The sequence below is a fragment of the Passer domesticus genome, chromosome Z (assembly GCF_036417665.1).
Source record: "Passer domesticus isolate bPasDom1 chromosome Z, bPasDom1.hap1, whole genome shotgun sequence".
In the NCBI taxonomy this organism is placed as follows: domain Eukaryota; kingdom Metazoa; phylum Chordata; class Aves; order Passeriformes; family Passeridae; genus Passer; species Passer domesticus.
Genome location: NC_087512.1, coordinates 53563031 through 53586915, shown reverse-complemented (window position 1 = coordinate 53586915; position 23885 = coordinate 53563031). Strand labels below are relative to the sequence as shown.

Here is a 23885-nt window from a genome sequence, read left to right as displayed (position 1 = left end):
ACTCCAGTTAAATAAAAGAGCAACAGATGTATCCCATACCTAAGATGACATTGATTTCTTGACCATTTCACTCCTTGACAAATTGTATTATGTAGTTTAAGCTACACCAATGTCAAATATTTACTCTTTGCCCACTAAGAAAAAAAGGAGAATTAATTAATCTGATTTGTTATCATTAAGTAATATTTCATTAAATTACTAAATTGGCTACCTTGTCCTGAAGGCATGTTGGATTCCTCAAAAGAGAACAGAAATGAAGCTGAAGGTTCAGTGGCTGCTGAGTGTCATATGTTTCATGATATTTTTTCTGAAAGACTTTCAGGAGCTCAGAGGGATCACAGAAGAAAATTTAAAAATCTTACAGTTACGCAAGCAAACCTCAGTAGCTGTGTGCCTGTGTGTGAGACACAGGTATGCCTCAAGGCACAACCCACCATCTGAAAGTTACATGAACAGTACATTAGTTAAAGATAGGAGGTTTTTGTCTTACTCATTGTCAGCTGATTTTTGTCCTGGATAAACAAAATCTATTTGTACTCGAGGGAAGGGAAGAACAAGTATTTGAGAAAATCGGGTATTTGTAGAACACTGAAATATAAAAAAAGACTGCCTTAGTAAGCAGCCTTTTCTAGAAGCTTAAATTGTGAACTTCTTCAGGATGCAAACACTTCAGTCTCTGTTTTATTTAGGAAACACGTACACTTCTTTGAAGATTCACTGTGCAAAAAACATAACAGCCTTAATTTCATGCCCCGATCTGGTTTCCTTCTGGAGACAGACACTTAAAAAAAATGTGAACTTCATTGTCCAGGTTATATATAATTTAACATCATGCTTAAAGAGCTATTTTGAGTGGCCATGCTGCAGTTCAGAATAAACTCAAAATTTCATATTCAGTGCTTATCCAGTGCAAAGTTCTTTCCTATTCCCACAAGTGAAGTTATCCATACAAGAACGAAGTGATCGTGAGTATTTCTATACCCCTCTTGATAGCTTTTATTCCTTCTGACTTCAAATGTGAAACAAAAGAATGGAGTACAAGTTGAAGATACTTCCTTTGCAGAAGGTCTCTTATACTTGGGAGTGATTCTTATGTTGGATGTTTGATTGCCAAGTATCCTTGTTGCAAGTAGTAGTCAATAGTAATAATTTTTCATATTCAACTTTTATTTAAACTCGGAAAGTAAAAATTGCTGGACATTCTGCAGAAAGGCTTGTGACAAATTTTTTGAAGGCTATAAACAGCCACAGTCCAGTGGTATTAACTGCTTTTATAATCAACCCTAACCCTAACAATATTGATCAGCCCTAGCTCTTCCAAACTCAAGAGAAATATTATGATTTTTTAAAAATAAGTCAAATTTTAGAGGAGGTTATTTATGTTTAATGGAACACGTATCTATTCTTGATGCTAGTATAATCCTCATGTTGCTCGTTCAGGTCAGCTGGAAGTGATCATGGATCGTCGGCTTATGCAGGATGACAACCGTGGCCTTGGACAAGGTGTTCAAGATAACAAGATTACAGCTAATGTCTTCAGACTGCTGTTGGAAAGAAGACATGGAACAGATGTGGTAGGATTCACTGTCTGGAAATTTTATGCCAAATAAGGTGTAGATATTAATTTCTGCTGCAGCAGCAAAGAACTCATTTAAAAAATTATTTAAGAAATTATTCCATGAGCTGTAGAACAAAGGAAATTGTAGCTTCCAATTGAGTTTTGTGATCTTGCTTTCATATTCTCATTGTAAAGACTTCATCTCTCACTATTCCTCAAATAAATCCTGCAGTACCTACTTCCTCAGTCACACTTTAACATGTGAGTGGAGTACCATTGTGGAAGTGTCTTTTTTCTTTTTTAATTACTTTTTTACCGAACAGCCTCTAAAAAGTTGCTAATTAGTGTGAGTTCTGCTTCTTAACAATGTTAACTGAGTCTAAACAAAGGTTGACAAATAATTTCAGTTGAATGGGTAGAAAAAGAAAACCTCTTATAAACCTCATAAAAACCTTTTGATTTCATTATGATTCTAGGGAAATGGAGACTATTTTGTTGTAAGTGGTTTTTTTTTATTTGCACATATCTTGCCTTTTTGTATCCTAGTCTTTTGAATAACCTCAATTTTCTTTCCGCTCTTTGTATTTTCTCTCTTTTTAAAAAACCGATTTTGAGAAGGACAGAATCAGAAGTACATCTTCGTACTGAGGCAGTAGAATCATGATGACAGCACTGAGTATATTTTAAAACCATTGCATAGCTAAAGATGAGAGGTTGTATACCAAGCTCCTAATGAATATGCAGATAAATTGGAATTAATTCTGGTTTATAATGGCTATCATTAACCACTGTGAGAGGATGATAATATCAAGCTTAAAGCTAATTTTCACCATTTAATGATTGACAGTGGGGGTTTTTTCAGGTTGTACATGTCATTATGATTTTCTAGTTCCTCATCATGTACAATGCACGCTGCATATTAACTGCAGTGTGATGTGCAGCTGCCTAAGCTAACCTGAGGTCAGCAGCAGTCTGACTGTGACAAGAAGCATTGCACAGGTTACTCAGTCTTTGCAAGAGGAAACCTGCAGAGGGATCTATACTACCACCAAAAAATTCCTTAGTACCCAGGGTAATTTGTGTTAAATTAGAATGTGGAACTGGTAATTCTTACATAAGTAAGAATTATTGGACATGGAAATCTATGTTTACATTAGAAAATAATTTGAAACAGCAGAAGCAGATCAAATCAGTTAGTGCCATAGTTCTTGTAGTGACATAGTGTGCAGTCTCGGTGCTTTCTGTAGAACCATAAAACAACTCACTAACAGGCACTTCTGAAACATTACCAGTCCAGTCCCTGCTCAATGCAGTCTATTTTTGTGTCAGAACAGGCATAATCTCGGTATGTGTGGTCCACACACACTGAGATTGCTCTGCAAGGTAACACACTTCCCCCTTGAGTGGGGCTGGCCAAAAGCTCAGTTTCAGAACAGCTGCTGCTTCAGACCAAACCACTCCATTAGAAAATGTTTCAAAGTTACCTCAGAGTCAAAGCAGCCTAAACATCATGGGTATTTTCTAGTTAGTACAGTATTTACATGTGTCTTGGCATATGTTTGCCAACTTGTTTGTGATACAAGTCAGGTATCATCTCAGCAAAATAACAGTGTAATTCCCTTTCTTTCTTAAAATTATCTGTCCTACAGATTTGAAAATTTCTGTACAAGTTACTGAGAATCTTTCAAAAGAGAAGGGGCAGTTACCTACTGCAATCAAAAATGTGTGAGGTATTTTGGAAACATGTGTTCTAGCATCTTTTTTTCCCTCTAACTCTTCATGCTGAGCTTATAATGGTTTTAAATGGCTGCAGAGGACTTTAAAGGCAATTGATTCTTATACACTCTTGAAGGGATTTCACAGAAAGTGGAATCAGAACTGTGGGGGAGTAGGCACAGTCCAAGAGGTGCTGATCCAATGTACACAAGCCTCAGGAGCCAAACAAGATGTTTTAAGGAAACGTTTTCTTTCTGTTGTTGTATCTGGAATTCCCCTTTCATATATTTAGAATATTCTAGAATTTTGTTTTTCAAAATATATCTGAACATTCATAACATTTTCTGATTTATGTTACTATTTCAGTGTTAAAGTAAAGGTAGTTCTCTTTCTGTTTCTTAGACATGCAGTCATACATTTTTTTAGTCCAGTTACTCAGAAGGTAGTTGTCATAATAGCTTAAAAATAACCATGTTAGAAAAAAATTATGATGAAATTATATGCAGTTTATGTATGTGATCAGCTACAGTGTGACTCATACACTGACCCTGATTTTGTTGTCAAGCCCTGTTTTATTATTTAATTCAGGAGCCACTGGAGGAGAAAGTTTTGACCATTTGACATCTTTGGCATTACAAGCTTTTCCTAATGTAGTTCCAAAACATTTCATTCTATGTTTTCTCAAAAACAATTTTGAAGATCAGGGTGCTTGCTCTTTGTGAAACTTCCCCATAAAAGGAGAGTATGTGAAGTGTCACACATCCAGTTCTTTAAAAATAATTAAAATAATTGTGCATCACTAATTAAATTACTGTGGAGAGTTTTTGTTATTGTGGTATCTACCAAAAATTTTTTTTCATATGTATCTCTAAAATACTTCTTTCCTTCCCCAACCCCATTCTGAACAGTAAATTTTAATGGCAGGGTCAAATCACATGAGTATCCTGAAGTATAAGACTCATATGAGCAGTGGGTGGATAGTGTGAAATGCTTAATAATTCTTCATAAACGTTGGGATACTCAGTCTGTATTCTAATAGGTTCTCAATCCTAACACTACCTGGGTTTTGGTTCTTGAATTCTAGCTCATCTAATCAGTCATAAATACTCATTCAGATATTCTCTCTGAAAAAGACTTCAGGTTCATGTGTTTTGCTGAAGCTTTTTTGGTATTTGTGGGGAAGGAAGAGACTTGGGGGGAAGATTTGTGTTTATATTTTCTGTTTGATGGAATTTTTTTCCCCTAAGATGGATGCTAAAGTTTTATTCACAATGACAGTATTGTTTGTTAAGTGAGCTGTGTTTGTGGTAAGAGCTGAGCAAATCTCACTTTCACTTATGTTATACTCATCTCATTTATTGATAGCTATGTTCCTCAGGCTTCAGATTTTTTTACTGTATTTTTGATATAATTTTGACATACATGTTTTTATTCTACTAGATGTAACTAATCCTTCTTATATGTTCATTTTCTCCTTGCAAGCATTTTTCGGCTTGAATATCTCTTTGAATCATGTTCTAAGATTGTCTTGTCTTTCTTCAGAATTTTAACCAATTAATGTCATTTTTAAATTGAAGGGATTAATATTTAGCTGAGAATGAAACTGAATACAGTTTATTAATGCTTGTCAAAACAGTAAATGTTTCTGTCTTTTGAAAATACAGACTACTTTATATTTATTGTAAGTTTTGGAAAAATAATCATTAATACCCTTTTATTTTCTGAATCCCAGCATGTTATATCAGTATAGAAGTGAAAGAAATAGGATTTATAGGAAGTAGTAATATATTATTTCATCAAAGATGTAGCTGGAGAAAAGATGCCATGCCGGGCAAACACTTCCTGCTTCAGACTCCTATTTCATACCTTCTCTTGACTTAGTTAATTTGTATAACTGGATTTGTGGACTAGGCTTGAGCAGAGAGCAGAGGATTCAGTGGCTCAAATGGCTTTTACTTTTGGGTGAGGTTGTTTAGTGGAACAATAATACAGTTAATAAAATCACAAATATGTTGGAGATAATCAAACTGCCTTTCTTCTACCACATGTAACTACTCTTTTTTCTTACTAAATCTCTGTAAGTACCCACTTTCTCTGAAAATTTATGGTAGTGATACAGCCATTTTTGTTCTGATTATTGTGTTGATTTCGCACCTTATGGATGTGCTTATTTATAATGCATGTGCAAGTTTCTCACTGTAGCTATATATTATACTGTGCATTGCTATGCTACATGTCACCATACCTTAGAAACTTGTAATTAACTCATAATTAACTTGATGTTTTAAAAAAGCAGAAACTTGACATTGGTTTAATTATTGCAATTTAGATGCTTTTTCAAGACCCTGTGTGACAAGTTCAGATACTCTAATATAATTTTTAATTGTAAGTGCTACAGTGAGCTCATCAAATATGTATAAAATTGTTTGAGGGTTTATGGTGGCCACAGAAGGAAAAAAAAGGACATTTTCCTCTTTGTTTTCACACAAAATACAACGCATCTTCTGTACAGCCTTAGCATATATATTTACTAAGGGGTGAACACTAATTTTGTATTTCATTTGAAAAGATATTCAGGTGCATGTTACTTTCCAGTTTTGCTTAAAACACTAATTCATTCACTAATTCTCCTACCACTGTATAGTTCATACTGTATTTCATAGGGAGGAACTTTGTATTTACTAATCAAGAATAATGTTTCCATCTCTTATTTATCTACACATACCATCTGTTTTCAGGCAAGCACTGTCATTGTGTTTATGCCAGGACACCTTACAGCATAATTTCCTTCAATTTTTTTTTTCATGGTACAGTGACAAAGATGTGTTGCAGAAAGCTATTAAATAAGGACTGCTTTGTCTGAAAGCTGCATCCCTGTGTTCCTGTTATGAAACATTCTCATCCTGTAACAGGGCAGAAGCCACTTGTAGCTGACTCCTGGGCTGAGCAAATAGGACTGCCTTCCTCTGGGTTCTGGACATACAGCTATGTCTCTTTTGTGTTCTTGTCATGTAATTATGTATATCTCAACAGTGAATTACTTTCCTTGGTTTGGTTTTACCTGTCTTCATTTGCATGTACCTGTCTGCTGGCTGTGGTTAGAAAGAATTTTACCTCAGTATTATGCATAATATAAAACCTTGGTATCTCCACTTGTAGCTCATATAATTCATCAAAATATGAGGGTAGGCCACTTAATTGTCTTTTGTGAGCTTATCTGAGCTAGTGCAGTTTGAGGTCTGAAATTTAAACCTTTTTCTATCACCACTTCTAACCAGCAGGTTAATTCCTGCTGCAAGATGTGACTGTAGGGCAGAATCCTTCCTAAAGAAGGGAGAAACTGCACAAGTCCAGCCTCTTTTTGTGTTTTCAAGTGAAATGACTCTCTGGGAATAACCTTCTTGCACTTGCAAGTTTCCATCAGTAGCAAGAACTTTGCATGACGAGCAGAGTTCCAATGCCTAGAAATTAGCAGGTATCACTGTGTACTTTCTGTCCTTACCATCAATTTTTTTAACTACTTCCTCCATCAAAACTGAGCTCCAGAAAATTTCTGATTACTATTTTCTACTGTCATTGAGAAGGGGATAAGATCTTGCCAATCTTCTGGGAAAATCTAGCACCAGATCCCTTCCACAAGCCTAGCATGGGTATTTATTTAGGCATTAAGCCTGTCCTCCTGTACCATTATTAAATAATATTGAAATAAACTCTAAGAAGAATTGGAATAGAAGAAATAAAACTGTCAGGAAGGCTATAACAATAAAATATTTTTGTTGCCAAGAAAACATCTCATGCTGTCCATCTGCTTTTCTCATCACTTTCATCCAGCTATTGATGGCTGTGTATTTATCAGCCTTAGTAGTGTGGTGACGTACTTATGATGATGGTGATTAGATACTTTCTTTACCATCTGCACTCTTCCATGCACCAGTGAGCAGATGTTCTCCAAATGATCTCTTTATGGAACATGGTTTCTGTCATGGCACCTGATTGAACATTAGCTGTTCTAAATGCAGTCACCTAAGAACAGTATTAGGTGGAACAGTGGAGCACTAGCTGCTCCTGAGACCATGAAAGGAAGACAATTAGATTGTTCGTGGTGTGAAACCCAACAAGATGGATTGGCAGAAATTGCCTTAGACTAAGAAAATTCTGAATTTTGAATTTTTAATTTTATTTATTTATTGTGAAACAAGAGGCTAGTTATGGGATGTTTAGTAGAATTGACACAGGAGGGGAGGTAGATGGATTGAGGAGTAACAAGTGGGAAAAGTAGGGGTAAAAGGGGCCTAAAAGGCTTTGATGAAGTCCAATGCTTGACCACCACAGGTCATTCTGGATTATTATATCTGATTTCTGTGCAACCCAACCTTTTCTGAATCTGCGTGAGCCACTAGCCATCTTCTGGTAAGACTAGGAAACAGAGTAAGAGGTGTGTGTGATGTGGAGAGAGCCACACAATTGGACTGAGGGACTAGTACAACTGGCTTCCAGTTGCTGGAAGGCCTGTATTTTCTGTGTGTTCCTGTAAACAGCAAACTACAAGCTAACAGGTTACAGGCGAGCTCCTGGAAGAAGGTGAAGTCTGACCTGGTGAATCATTAGGAAGCCTAAGGTCCAGACCTGGATATCAGAAGGGCTTAAAGTCCACACTGAGGTATCAGTGGTTGTTGAGTGTTCTTGTGAATCAAGAATGTCAAGGTCTTGAATTCCAAACCTGGTCAGTTGGAGGGCACAATCAGGTTTGGATTGTCTGTTCTACTTCTGTTACCCATGTTCAGCTCATGTAGGTTCTGGCAAAAGTGCTGTCCCTGCTCACATGTTATGGATGTCCATGTGTTGCCATATATGCCTAACAGGAATAATGCTGTTCCTTTCTCCTGCATGGTCTTGGAGGAACAGAACCATGACAGGCTCCTATCTATCGACCTGGAATGAGAGGAATCACCTCTTCTAGGAGATGATCAAATTTGGCTCTAGCAGACTGGGAATAATTCCTCCTGTGGATGCAGATTTCCCTGGATTTGGTTACCTGCAACAATCCCAGGTTTCTCATCTGCAGTTTTAGTGTTAACTGAGGATTGGTGCAGAAAATATGTGGTGATTTTAGTCACTGAGCCAACACTCAGTCTTGTGGATATTTTATGGTGCCTCAGAATTTTCATTTCTTCTATAATCAGCCTCCAGGAGCTGCTTTCAGCTGGTGCAGCACAAATGCCTTTCCAATGCATTTTCATTAGCAATGACCAAGTGAATTGACAGAAAATTTTCCATTCCCTGAGGTAAAGAGAATTACATCAGATTTACTTTGCTCCCATGAGTCGTCTTTTGCTGGTCACTTTAACAGCTATCAAAAGACCCTAAGCACTCCAGACTTTTGATGTGCAAAAATGTAACATAATTGATGGATTTTTAAGTGTAGACAAAAATGTATATGCAAACAATTCTAGTCCTTATATTTATCTGTATTTTTGCCCCCCTGACATTTCAGGAAAGCCAAATTCTCTGGTATACCAGAAAATAATCTGGCATCAATATCCTTATTAATAGTCTTTTTAAGATTCCCAGATATCTGCCTTTTCAGTACTCATATTTGTGACTGTTATTTCTGGTTGCAACTTACCCACGCTTTTCTAAAAGTGTAATGGATCTAAGCTTGGATTTTTAGCTTCGGAGATTACCTGAAGATTGTTCTGCTGAAGATTTTTGTTCAGCTTTGAGGTCTTAGATGTTCTGAATCCCACAGCACAGAGAAGATCTTCCTATCACCTTATTTGATTCCTGTATAAAATTTCCTCTGCAAACACCAGCCATTTTCAAAGCTGCTTAAAGTCTTGATCACTGTTTTCTTTGACAGATGCTTACACTAAACTTGCACTCTTAGGGACTGAAAAGCACTTTTTCAGCTCAGAAGAATTAACCCAACTTGTATTGGTCATTAATTGCTGTTGGTTGTATTAGAGGTCTAAGGCCCATTGTCTTTCTTCTGAAAATCACTAGGAGTTCTTCTTACAGGCATGCAAAAATCTATCTCCAGGTATCAACCTGAGGAAAGGGAATGAATCATCCGTATCTGGAAGACTTTCAGAACTTGTCAGACTTTGATTTTTTTTTTGTATTACAATGTGCAACTTTGAATGAATTTAAAGGAAGAACATCTCATTTTCACTTGGTGAGATAACATCCAGGCAGTCTTGCGTGCAAAGCCTGTAACTTAAGTTGAAGCCATTTACTGTTTGATGTCAATTTGATGAACTAGATTAGTGTCAGTCTGACACAAAACCTGAATTTCTCTTCTAAGTTGTAAGCCTTAGGACAATGTGTGTATAGAGCACTATGCTTATTTCTCACTCCTTCCTGCTTAGAGACTCCATCTTCCACAAATGGGGAGCCACTGTAGTTAAGGATTCAAACTGTTTGCATTTGGTGAAAAATGTAAGTCATTTTAAAGCTTAGGCATCTGCCCTTACCTGTCACTTATTTTTGTCACGTGTTGTAAACCTGTTACTCACATCATCAGTGATTTTGTCTGCTGTTTGTTTCTCACCTATGAGCTGACTAGCACCATATTACAGAATCAATTTCTCATATGTGGCATCACATCAAACATACTGATGGATTGTCAGTCTTTGAATTGTACAGAATGAAACAATTGTTTTTCCCCGTATTTTTCTTTGGAATTCTTTGACTTGCATTCTTGATTGCTGTCATTTGCTAGTTTATGATTAAGATATTTAGAAATATTTTCTCCATATGCTTTGGTAATGAAGATGTTCTGAAAAGTGTTTTTGCTCCACAAGTTAGATTTTTCAGTCCAGAAACATTCTCCTTTGAAAAGTGCTGCCTGCTAGTTTTCTGAACCTGTCAAAGAGAAAGTTGATAAAAATTGTTTCCTGACACAACATGAAAGAGAATGAGAAACTTTTCATTTCCAGCTATAATCCAAGTGGTTTGATATCAGACTATTTTGGTATCCATCCCTTGATTCAGCAGGCCCAGAATTATACCTGTTTCCAGATTATATTTGATTGTTCTAACACACTAAGTCAGCTTCCACATTTCAGCATGTTAGATTAGATAGTGTGGGTGCCAGTGGGGGTTTACTGTTATGATTTAGGTTTTTTTGGTGACGTTGTCACTGCAGAGAAGACTCTGGAGGAGGAGGAAATAGTCAAGATAATGTGATTTGATAAATTGTCTGCCTCAGTTTCCTTTCCTTAGTTTAATATGGGAAATTTTAGATTACTTGTCTGTGTTGAAAAGTTCATTCGTTCTCCATTAACTAAATTATGTCCAATTATCAACTCCTTCAGCTTTACTTTGTTCTCTACAGAATTTTCCATTGATTTCTTCTGTTCAGTTATGAAATGATTTTTGAAGAGTCTAATTAGCATTTCCCCCCTCTAATTAAGGACATTAGTTACTTAATTTAAACTCTTAGCAGAAAACCCTCTGAGTCTCGGAGGCAGAGTGACTTTTCCCAGAGGCAGCGGGCAGCGCAGGGCGTGAAGCTGCGGCGTCTGGGAGCAGCGGACACCCAGCGGCCGCAGTGCTGAGCTGGTTTGTGGGAATGGTGAAGCAGGGCAGAGCAGGTGTGGCAGGAAAGTCATCGACAGGGAGGAAAAAGTGAGGGAAGGGAGGTGGTCAAGCTCACCCTCTGAGCGAACCCCTGATCCCTCCAAGAATTTTAATGTCCCCTTATGTCACATTACCTGCTTGTATGGGCTGAAATCCCTCCCACAGCCTGATTTCCCTGACATTTTTTCCTAGTCTCACGGGCATCTGTGCCACCAATAAATGGTAGGGGATTGCTCACAGCCCAGTTGTGGAACCTTCTCTCCACTGACCAGCTGCCAGGGAAAGCCTCCCTCGTGACAGGGCTTCCAGCATGTGTACAGCCCCTACAGGAATCCTTCACCTCATATATAACACATGTTAAGGCATAATTAAAAATCAGATTTCTCCCTCTCCCCCATCCCTGAAAGTGTTCAAGGCCAGGTTGAATGGGACCCTGAGTAACCTGATGTGGTAGGTGGCATCCCTGCCTGTGGCAGAGGGGTTGAAACAGCTTGACCTTTAAGTTCTTTTCCAACCCAAGCCTTTCAATTATTTCTGTGAGTATCAAGAAAATAGCTCATTTCAGAATAAAAGGCACTTTTTATAGATGAAGCTATTCTTAAAACTTGTTGTAAATTGTGATCTAAAATTATATTGGATTATGGTTTATGTCTCCTCAAAACTGAAAATTTAGAATTATTCACCTTACTTTTGATGACAAGGGACAGCTCCATTTATGTTTATTACACAGTCATTCAAGAGGTTGTGTTTCCAGTTTCCAATTGCATAGCTGTATGTGGATGTACTGTAAGATGGTTAAAAAGGCAGTATTTGCTTTGATTTGAGCTTATTAAGCCAGCACGTCATCATCTGGCATTCATCAGATTCTTGCCAGTACTTAATGTGTGTAAGGCAGCTAGAGGAGCTCCACTCACACTTTGAGTAATAAATGCTGCCATGGAAATTGAGAAAATGATGTCACTTTTGAGCCAGCAATACTTTAATTAGATGGAGACTGTGGGACTGCATCTTCTGATGCACATCAGTGGGACACGGCTGAAAGCCATCCACATGGTGAAGTTGTGCATAGAGTAAATATTCTTCCCATTGTTTGTGTGCACCCCCTTCTCATCTCTCTTTCCAGACAGTCCTGTTTAAATTCTGGATCACTAGACTTGCGGGTAAAGACATACTCCAGCCCTTGCATGATTGTGATGTACCTAGGGGAGAGTGTGATTGATTTGAAGAGTCCCTTCTCAGTCTTCTGTGAAAGCATTGTCTTCACCATGCTTTCAAAAACCTTTTTCGCTTGGTCTCCTGGCAGCTTTTGACACCTTCTGTATGCTCCATTCCCATTGCTCTTACACAGATTTGGGGAATGACTGCACTTTTTCTGCTGGTGCAACCATCCAGAACTGACTGTCATTCCAGATGTGGGAATACAAGATTCAATATGAAATCTCCACCTAAGTCTTAGTTCCAAAGTGGATAATGCATAAGGACAATGTTCCTGCCAGTGGTAACACATTTAGACACAGTGAGAACAAAAATGAGCCAAGTTGAATCAGTTCAGGATCTAACATTTGCCAGTCCTTCAAGGCTGTGCTTATCTGCTTATCTGCTTATTTTGTTTTAAATAGTATAAAAGGATGAATAGATTATTTTTCTGATTCATGTGTGATTTGTAAAATGTTTTAGAAGACCTCAATTTAAGTTCTCAGATGCAAGCAATCAAGTTACTTTACACAGAGGAAAAAAAAAGGTGGAAGATGAGGAAATAAATGGCAATTAAATGTTTTGACTGACTTTAGAACTTCTATGGCAACAGAATGAACACTGTTCCTTTTAGGGTGAAAAAATGAACTCTTTTTTTAAAGAACAGGGATCTGAACATTTTCCCATTCAGGAAAATTTGAATGGAAGTATTCAGGCACTTGAATGGAAGACTTTTCTATTAAGCTGTGCATAGAGCAAGCTTGCTCATACTGTCATTAGAATAGAAGAAAATCATGGCAATGAAGTCTACCAGTGATACGAAACTTTTCTAGGTAATGAAAAAAAATTCAAAGCTGAATTGGGGAATTAGAAAACTCAATACTGATTAAATATTCCATAAGATGACAGATGGTATTCAATAGAAATAAATGCAATGAGACGCATGGAGAAGCAATCCTTTACAATGATCCACTGTTATCATTTGGTGGTCATAATAGATGCTTAAAAATACTAAGCCTCAATGCTTAGTAGATCCAGAGTGTTACTTATTACTGGGGAAAGCACCAAGAATAAAGTAGAAATTACTATCTTTCATTGATTCAGGCCTGGAATACTTTCAGTTTCTTCACTGTCAGCTGTATTTCATGCTACTGCAGAAATATAAATAAATATGCATACATGCAAACACATCCCAAGACAGAAATTACTGTTATGGTTTTCTGTTATAAGCTGAGAAATAATCTTTCCCTTTGCTTTAAGCGTCTCCTTAAAGTACTTATTTCTGTGTTTCCGGCCTATCATAAAATGCAAAAGTAATGTAACAGTGCTTAAGATACTATATTTTCAATAAACTTTCTGCAAAGTTTTTGCTAAATATCACCAATAAGCAGGGATTTATCTGATTAAGTATGCAAGGGAAAAATAAGAGCAAAAGAAGTTTTCACTTCCATTTCTACTCTTATCTTCACTGACATTCTAAAATAGAAATTGCCTGTTTAAAGTTATTTTGTTTTCTTTTCTTGGCTTCTCTGGAGCTTTAACTGGTTGTTGTGAATATGTATGATTTGGTCATCTCAGGTTTGTAAGGCAGCCTCTGCAGCCAAGTAAAAACACCTCAAATAAGGAATTTTGGAAAATACAAAATGTGTAAAATATTGGGATAAAATACCTTTGATTCCTGCTGGCATGACATTGAAATAAAATTTCTGGAAGAAATCTTTTGCAATGCAGAGCAGAACAAAGATGATTGTTGCAATTTCTTCCAGTAATAGTTTGAGAGAAATAGAGAATTAGAAAGAGGGATTTGAGATACAAGTTGGAGAAAGCAAGAAGTACAGGTCAGAAAATAATGTGGAAAAGGAGGCCTGCAAAAGGCTCTCTGCCTCTCCATATACAAAGGGATAAATAGGAGCAATTTGCTAAAGTAGTAACTAATTTCTTTTTCCAAACTGTATTGTTCAAATATCAGGGGCTAACAGAAACACAAAGAATGTTGTAAAATTAGGTGTCATCATAATTTTGAAAGATTATTGTTTATGGAAACAGCAAATATACCTATCAATAGAAGAAAATTAGTGGATTATCAAAATTTTCCAAAAGTAATTGAATGGGTGGTCTAAAAATTAAAATTTTCTATGTAATTATTGGAATAATGTATAAAGTAAGTGGGTTTCAAAATTTAGAAACATACCATGATGGTATATTAACTTGAATAATTTGTTGGTATTTTGCAGAATGAAGAGAAGGCACCAGTCAGTTTTCCATCACTTCTTAGCCATATGACTTCTCTCTTCTTAAATCATCCTGTAATTCCAATGACAACAAATGCAGATTCAGGTGTCCCAGAGCTGATAAGTACTTTTTCTCCACTGATGTCGTCCATGCCTTGTGACATGCATATAGTCAATCTGAGGACAATCCAAGCAAAGGTAAGGCCAAACCACTGGTTTTTGCAAACATATGATATAGTTTATTGATATAGTAAAATAATTTATTATTGTAAAGTACTTTGTCTCAGAGGGTTTATATGATACGATAAACTGCAGTGTGATTATGAGCTTTTCTTAATTATGCAAGAGCTAGAGATTTGTGTCTGTTTGAGTAACAAGGAATGAAGGGATTGTGTTTTTTTCACAACATATTAGTCTGCATAATGCAAGATTCTGTCTCTGGAGGGGGTATCTTTCAGTAGTTTCCCAGAGTTTAAGAGAGAACCATTCATACCTCAGGCTTTTCTATATTAGAAGAATTGAATTTAAGGTCATTAGATTTTGTTCTGAGTATATTTTTAATAAAGAATATGGTTTTAAACCCAATTTTTTTTTTTAAATGTTGTTAAGCTTAGCTACAAGATCTAATTTAGTTATTCTAACAGCATCTCATGATTGGTTCCTATGAAAACATTCTCTGGTAAGCAAACCAAAACCAAACCAAACAAACAAAACCCAAACATCTAGCCAACACCAAAAAAAAACAAAACAACAAACAAAATACCAACAAAAAACTCTAACAAAAAAAGGCTCTCTGTACTTCTGTTTTTCCTTCAAAGTAAAGAAAGGTATGTAACCACCAGAATTTAATTTTCCCTTTGATTAGCTGAATGACTGGAACTCATTTTGCATTATTTTCCTGCCAACTGTTCTATAAATTCTTTTCCATTTTTCAGCTCCTTTAAAAATGTTATTATGTTAACTTCATGTTGTATTGCAGTGCTGTTCATCAGTGCTGCTAGCACAGTGCAATCCCTTTTCAATTCTGGCATACTTAGATACAAACGATTTGTCCCTTTTCCTCTAGAGTCTCCATGATGGCTGGGCTTGTCTGTATTAACATGAGATTATATTCTGCTTAATCTGATCTTCATTCTGTTTTAATCTGTATTTTAAAATTTAAACAATGTTTGCTTTCTCGTGCTTTCTGTCTAAATAGTTCAATCTTGTGTAAGTCCCTTCAGCCATGACTGATTCTTATTTTGAATTTCAAAGTGGAAGATTTCTTGATTTTATGGGACTTGTGCTTTTGAAAAGTTAGGAAGACCCTGATACTAAATTAAATCTTCAGGTGAAATGAATATTTCATACTTTGCTGTGTATATTTTAATTTACTTAAACCCGCTCAGCATCACAGGTTTACTTCAACATACCAAGTTCAGGGGCAGACTTTTATGAACATCTCCCCTCTCTTTTTGATGTGTAAATCTAAGCCCTTGTTTGTATGATCTGTGTATGAAAGCTGTGAAAAGACAGGCTTGCTCAATGTCTGCTTTTTGAATTCAATGTTACTACTTCTAAGTGAATTCTCTGGTTTTATCTGGGCTGTTCAGGCCCCACTGTCCCAGCTGATACAGGACTGTTTGAGGCTGTGATCTCTTCCCTGTCCACAGCTGTGTTTCATTGATTACTGATCGACAGCTCTTGAGCTTGCAGCATTAATATGACCACTTCAAAGTGAGAGCTTGCAGCAGTCACAGGATAGGAACACTGTCATTAGAGATACAGAATGTTCTTCCCCACAGCAAAAGTGGTGCTATGCCTTGTAAATAATTCTGTAAATCTCTCTTCATTTTCTGCTTCCTTTCTCTTGCTTCCAAGAATTTGAATGACAAGTGACATAATTCTGGCTAATTGACACAATGAATTTTTTTTCCAGAAATTTATGCCTCTCCATAGCTTAAACTGTTGAAGTTGATTTTCTATAATCCATTACAATTACAGATGATAGGGTACCAAATTAAAATAATTGTTAAGATTTAAGGTATAAATCAGAAAGAATATTGTTTTTGTTGTAAGACGTCTCATCTTGTCATGGAAGAGTCCAATCCATTAGGATTACAACATTTAAAGATTTGTTTTTCTTAACAGAATTCCAGCTTTTGAGAAGACACATATTTTACCTTATGTAAATAAACTGGAATTCAAGATCTAGAACACAGTAGATTTGTCCCTTTATACTAAGCATAAATACATAAATTTGCCATATTGCCTAATTTTTTCAGTGTGTGTCTATTAGCTTACAGTAATTGAATTTTAAAAGAGTTTAAATGTTTTTTTCTTTCTCATCAAAATTTTAGCAGCATTGTCCTGGGATACTGGTTATGAGAAAGCCTAACAATTTTTTTTTTTTTTAAGTTTTCTTATAAGGTCACATTTTAATTCTCAGAGATCAAAATCAAATCAAACTTTGGCAGCTCTTCTATAAAGCTTGTTAGAGATTTAATAGCACAGTGTTTTGGGCTTTTTTGTTGAATAACAGTGCTGTGAAGTTTTACAAGGATATGAATGTTGTAACTTGTTGAAAATTGAGAAGACTGTTACAGGTTTTCATGCAGTTAGCATTGTCAGGTTTGGAGGGTGCATTTGGTGTAAACTAAGTTCATCCTTGCTCAGACATTCATGAACCTTAAATGTATTTAATCTAATTTACCTAGAGATGATATAAGAACAGGTAAGTTAAAGTAGGTGTGGAGGCCGTGATCTTTCACCTGCTTTGATAATGGGTTAGACCAGCTTTATTTTTTACACAGTAAAAAAATATGTTCGTGGTAGAAGATGGAATACTAAATTATAGATATTTATACTGACCAAAACACTTTTTCTCAGGGTATCATTAATTGTGTGTTACCTTTTTGTTTTAAATCTTTTGAATCTTAATAAGGTTAATATTTAATTCTAAAAAATTGGGAGATGAAATATTCATGTCATCATTTGAAATGCATACATGCATTTTTTATGCAGATTACTAGAAGATAATTTAAGTGAATTAGAGGAAGTGTTGATACCCATTACTGCCTTGTCATTTCTAACATTAATTTACCCCATAGGAAGTCAGGCTTTTTAGTTCGAATTTTAATGTTCCACTAATCTGATGTTTAAGCAGACAGTATTATTTTGTGTGCTTAAAAATATCTGCTTTTAAGTGCAACACTGTCACATCAGTGACAATGAAAATCATGTCAAGTGTTTCATAGTAGGAGGGGGAAAACATCACAGCTATTACCTCACTTCATATAGAAAGTGGTACTGCTGTTCCAGTGAATAGCATAAGAATTTCTTTAGCCATCAGTGTTAATAAATACTGGAAACTTTTTTCATATGCTGTATGTAGGCACTGTTCGTAAATTAAAAAGCTGATTTTAGGTGGTTATAAGCTATTGTTCACAAAATATTTTCAAGCAGAGCTTTATTTATGATTTGTAAACTATGCAAATTTTTTAGCTGTTAGTGTTTTACTGAAAAAATATCTAATTTCAACTCCAAATACTATTGAGTAAATTTTTACCATTTTAAATGAGGAACCTAAACCCACAAAGTTTATAATTTTTTTATTATATGAATGAGTACTTTATACTATGAATTTATTGTACTTTGATTTTTTGTCACAATGGGTTTCAAAGAAGTTGGTGCAAGCTGATGAATGATCACCTTTATGAAAAGAAATTTGGATCTGCTAGATTAAGACGTCTTGTTTGGTACACCTTCAGGAGCTAATGTATCACAGAGTGCCTAATGCTTGTTGGCATTGATTTCTCCAAGCAATAGATAGATTCTGTAGTACCAGAAACGAACTTAACTCATGACAGCTGCTTTTGCGAAAAAGCACCAGTATAAGAAAAAGTAGACCAGAAATAAATAAGAGAAAAATAGCCTGAAGAACTGGCATGGCTTTGGATATAACCATCTTTTTTATGCTCTTATTATATATATATAATAAGATTAAGAGCAGAAGAATGTAAACCAGCAATAATTATAAAAGAAAGTAATGCACCATATTAAATAAGTGACTACAGTGTGTGTAGGGGTGCAGCCACAAGAAAATTGTTGAGGGGCTGGAACATGTTCAGGGGAGGGCAATGGAGCCGGAGAAGGATTGGGAGCACAAATCCAGTGAGGAGCAGCTTACTCTTTGATGTTTCTTGAGGCTCAAAAATACTGAACATCTTAGACATAACATTTATTTCATATGTGTGTCTCAGTGTACATTTTTCTGTATACTTAAGCTGAGTTAGAGAGCATTTTTGCTGTATGAAAGTTTGTTCAACATAATGCCATTGAATATGTAAAACTGAGTATTGCAGTTAACGTATGATTTCTAGTTTGTTTTCTGTTTTACCATATAATTTTTGTGGGGAACCATTTAATATAGGTATAATAGCTACATTCAGTTCTGAGTCATGAGTACATGTACATCTGTTGACCCTTAAATTCAATTACCTATATTTATATTCTGTAGTACATTATATGTTTCAACTGTTTGCCATTTACTTCTTTCTATGTTTAGCTTTATAAAATTTAAAAAAAGGCATGACAGTTCAATCTAGGCTGAGCTTTTTTGAGATGTAAATGTCTCTATTCAGTGTATGATAAAGACAATTTTTTTTGGTGTCCTAAAATGTCTTCCTGACTGATACTTTGTGAGTAATCTTCTATAGTGTTTTTTTGTAGGTAGATACCAAACCATCTGATGAAGCTGCTCTGATTCTTCACAGAAAGGGATTTGATTGTAAATTTTCAAACAGAGACACGGGTCTGCTCTGTTCTACCACTCAGGGAAAGGTATGGTTATTAATCTACAGGAATTTTAAAATAGGTTTGCGATTTTCTTTTGGGTGGAAGAGTAAATATCACTTTATTTGGAAACAAGAAGAGTTCAAAGCAAAGTATTTGTAGTAATTTTGAATATACTAATTAAATTATATTGGAATGTAGTGAGTGACTACTGTACAGTATTTAATCTATGACATTTAAAAATATTCAAAATCTTGGGCATGAGAATTTCTGGTTCCTGCAAGGAACTTCTTCTAAATGTAGTTTTTTTGTCTTGTTTTGTTTTCTTCCCTCCAGATAAAGGTGCATAAACTCTTTAGCAAATTCAGAGTGGAAAGTCTTACACCCACATCTTTGTCTTTGATGCATTCACCTCCAGATGCCAGAAATATAAGTGAAATAAATATGAGTTCTATGGAGATAAATACATTCCGGATTCGGCTGAGATGAAATCCTGCTTTAATACTCAGATAAAGAAGAATCTGCAGTTGTATCTCCTCTGAGTTTCATGTGCAATAAGAGGCACATTAATGTTATTCCAGCTTCTGGATACTGTGAGAAAAAGATGCTTTCTATAATTTTTTTTTGACCAACATAATGAAAAGCCATGTTGCAAGCAACTTTTTTTTGTTCGGATTTTTTTTCCCCATAAAATAGCATCACCATTTTCAGTTAATACAACAAATGGAGAAATTTCTGTGGATGTTAACCTCTCAACAGATTTAATCTCAGGTTAAATGCTAATTAATGATGTTTCTGATGTTTTAATTTTCATAAACAGGGGATTAGATTTTAAACAGCCTTCTTTTCCTGATTCTTGATGAATTTATGTGCGAATAACTCAGTGTAAAAAGTCCTGATACAGCTTGGAAATAAAATGGAATAAAATGTTCCTGTGTAGTAGCTAATGTCCAAATATTTGCAATCATTTATATAAATGACAATAATCTCAATTTATTCCGCAATTAATTTCAGTTTATTCAACACAAAGGGGATTATTAATTGTGGTAAAATGAAAGCCTGCAGTACTTGTGATAAGTGATGGTAGATTTTAATACTTCTACCATTCACCTGAGTTATGTAAATAGGAAAATCTGAACCTACAAAGTAATTTTGCAATGGAAATGTTTAATAAAACTCCCATTTTGTTACTTGACACACTGGGATATGTGCAATTATTCCATTACCATGATGAGAAATGTTCATAATTATCATGAATACAAGATTTTTTATAAAACTCATTTAGATACCAGTGTTCTCTGAAATGAGTTTTCTATTTCAAGATTACCATATCAAAATAAATGTGCCTTATTTTTGATATGTCTTGTTATAATTTTGGTGTCTATGTTAATGTTTTTGGGGAAAAGGTAGTTTATATAATACTTAAGCTGTGTATCTCCTATTTGACAATGCTGGCCACACTGATCTATGTACTCCTGCACCAAGTTTTTGCTACCTTATTCTGAACATTTTGACTATTTGAATGTATTAATATGATGTTATGATGAGAAACACCAACAAAAAGAGAATTGCTGTAGAAGCTAAATTCAGCTGCTTTCCAGAAAATTGCAACTTGATGCAAAGAGTTGATAGTAAGCAAGATATAGTTTGCAAACCCATCAAAACATGTGCTTGCATGTCACAGACTGTGGTGACCTAATTCCACATCATGTGCCTATATTTTAAACAACATTTTACAAACTTACAACCTCACGTTGCCAGTGTTCATGTTATGGAAGAATGGAGACTTTGCTTTTTCCCATGTTAATTCATATTTAGTACTTAAGCCATCCAAGTGTGGAAAGTATTTCCCTAAGTAGAGCTGCTGTTTACAGTTAATATATATAAACATTCACTTGAGTATGATCCCATTTTATAGTCGTCACTTATTTTCATAGCTCTTTCTTCTGTCTCTCGCTTATGCTCTACTTTTCCATACCCTGTTGCTTATCCTCAGTACTAATGCATGAAAAGTCATCATAAATGGTAAAAAGATGTGCTAGCTCTAGTATTGCCTCCTGTATTTAATTTTATCATTGTTGTTCAACAATTATATCAAATATCAAATTATTTCAGGTAGCTACAGGCTATCTAAAAAGAAAATGAAAGTAATACTTAGATTTTATGCATTGTCACAGGTTGGATCTCTGTTGAGATTGTGTAGATTTTCTTAATTCAATCTGCTGTGTGTTTTGTAATAATGGGAACGCTTTAGTAGGATCTGGTGCAAGTTACATCAAGAATATAGGAATCACTAAACACAAATGGAAGAATCAGATAAATCCAATAAATGGATGTTTTCATGCAATAAACATGTACTGTAACTTCTTAGAAAAAACATTTGAAAATGCTGGTTTTTGTTGGAACTCAAAGCTTAGTAGACTTGCCAGCTTCTCATAACACTTATTTTGTGGCTTCTTCAGAATTAAAATGTTTAAGATACTTTTATGTGTTCTGTGCAGGAAAACATTCAAAATATTCTTTCAGTTTTGCTAGGCAGAAAAGGAAAATTTTGATGCAATAAAATTATAAAGTATTTTGCCTCTTGGAATTGCTTTGAAAGATTCTTCATATAGCATTGTTTCTTTACTTTTGTCATCAGCTGTACAATCATGGTGCCTGAATCTTCCTTAACCAGCACATGTAATCAGTGTTCCTTTGCTCTTTTTTTGTGTAATGACAGCTTTCAATTCAAGGTCCTTACCTGAAACCCCTTACTAAATCAAAACTCCAGTCAAAGTCTCAAAAAGGATTTTGCTTGAATTGGTTCAGAATACTGCTGTCAATGAGGCTGTGTTTTCCTTGCTTTGGATTTTTGTTGGATTTTTATTTTGCACAAGTCTTAACGAATTCTCACGCTGTTTTTTTTTTTTTTTGTGAGTTGGCCATATAATTCAATTTTATTGTTTTAGGGGTTTTTTTTCTGTTTTTATAGCTGCTGGGTTTGTAGCTATTGGTTAAGAGAAGCAAGCATCTTTACCTTGCCTGTATGATTTTAAGTACAATGCTGTGTAAGAAATGGTTTAAAACCTTGTAATTACTTTTCATACAAGAGTTGTACCTGTTCTGATTTTATGGTTTGGGGTTTTTTTACATTCCTTTATCTTAATTTTCTTTGGTTTACTTGCTCATATTGTGTGAAACAAACTGATTTCAGCTGAAGGTTTTTGATATTTCCTCTTGGAAGGTTTTATATCTTATGGGGATATGTAAAATAAGATCTCTAATAAAAGGTAATGTTATTGTGAGATGTGGTCAGTGTCATTAATGCCTTGGCTTTAACAAATTTTAATTTTTTTTTATGGGAGAAACAACAAACAACTTCTTTGAGAAGGTTCATATGTCAGTATCTGTTGGGAATGACAGTTATCTGTAGTGAGATCAAAGGTGCAATCTATTTCACTGCTGCCAAAGAGAAGAGGACAGCTGCTAACTTCAGAGATGTAAACATGTGAGATTGCATAGTGTGGGAAGGAAATGGACAGCTCTTTTGCAAAGGAAGTTGTGCACTGACTAATGGAAAATATTAGAAGGTTTAAAATTCTAGAATTTTTTTTTACTTGTTTATCTTTGAAGCATTTGAGAGCAATGAAATAGAAGCTGTTCTTGTAAATTAACAAGGACACCATTCGACATAGAAAGTCAAAATAACAGTTCAACTGTAATTAGACTGAACGCTTTTTAAAAACAATCTATAATGCTAATATAATTTTCTGTAACTCCACACAGCAAGTTGAACACTCATACATGTTTTATGGGTTTGGTTCCCAAAGTGGTGGTGGAGCTTGAACATAATGACTTGCAAAGCCATTTGCAATAAGGTATAAATTTTAGTCAATACCTGAGGCTATTTGATGTTTGTCTGCATAGTCTTAACTATAAATATAAAAGCATATACACACACAAAGTAAATCTCCAAAATTGTAAAGCTAATGTTTCAAGTTAAAACCTGAAAGCCAATAATGGGTATGGGTCTAATTTAAAGCAGCCCTTCACCATTTTAAGGTCAACATATTTTGGAATTAATTAATATCAGCATGTCCACATGGATGGAACATATTCCATTAATTCCAGTAACAAGTAATGTATCCTTTTACTGTATGAACTTATACTAACTGTATTTGATGTGTGCCTGTGCATTGTGTTTTAAAAAAACATGCAGGATCTCCCTATGCATCTTTACTGATAGTGACACTATTGCTCAGATGAAGTGGATTATTTGACATGTGATGGGTTATATATATCTGTGCATGATTTCCATTACTCCCCTTCCTTTAGATAATAATTTAATAGCACTAAGAGTAGAAAGAAAATAATTAAATTATTAAAAATTTTAAAATATCCATAATTTATACAAAATTGTGCTATCTGGACTGTAAAGGCAAAGACACTTTTAATTACCCATTTCAGTGCTTCAGGTTTTCAATATAGCACATTCTTCCTCATATGCAGTGCCTGTTAATGTGATGCCCAGTCTACAAAAATCATTTCTATTATGGGTGTCAGTAGGGGTTCAGTCACAGTTTTATCTCCACCATTGCCACTCCCTTTACGTCAGAAACATCCATCATACAGGAAAGCAAAGAAACAATGGCTTTGTTCCTTTCAAATCATGACCTGCCAAGTCTCATGGTCTTCCCAGATAGCTGGTCTATTTTTATTTCTAGCGTAACTTACTCCTTTTGTCTTTTCTCCGTTCTTGGCATGCCAGCTAAAGGTGTGGAAATTTGTAGGCTCTGGCGTCCACACAGCCTTCTAGCTCTGCCCATTACACATGATGGAACTTTCTGGAG

The 23885-nt window shown here is 35.3% G+C and overlaps 1 protein-coding gene across 1 annotated transcript in view; it reads left to right on the top strand.

Moving 5' to 3' along the window:
* MAN2A1 (mannosidase alpha class 2A member 1) overlaps positions 1–22340 on the top strand; it is a 105266-nt gene extending 82926 nt beyond the window's left edge. The window contains exons 19-22 of the mRNA XM_064403057.1: positions 1441–1574; positions 14284–14478; positions 18991–19101; positions 19390–22340. Of these exons, the coding sequence (XP_064259127.1) occupies positions 1441–1574; positions 14284–14478; positions 18991–19101; positions 19390–19542 (593 nt within the window). The 3' untranslated portion in view covers positions 19543–22340. The remainder of the gene's footprint in view (positions 1–1440; positions 1575–14283; positions 14479–18990; positions 19102–19389) is intronic.
* The last annotated feature ends 1545 nt before the right edge of the window (positions 22341–23885 follow it).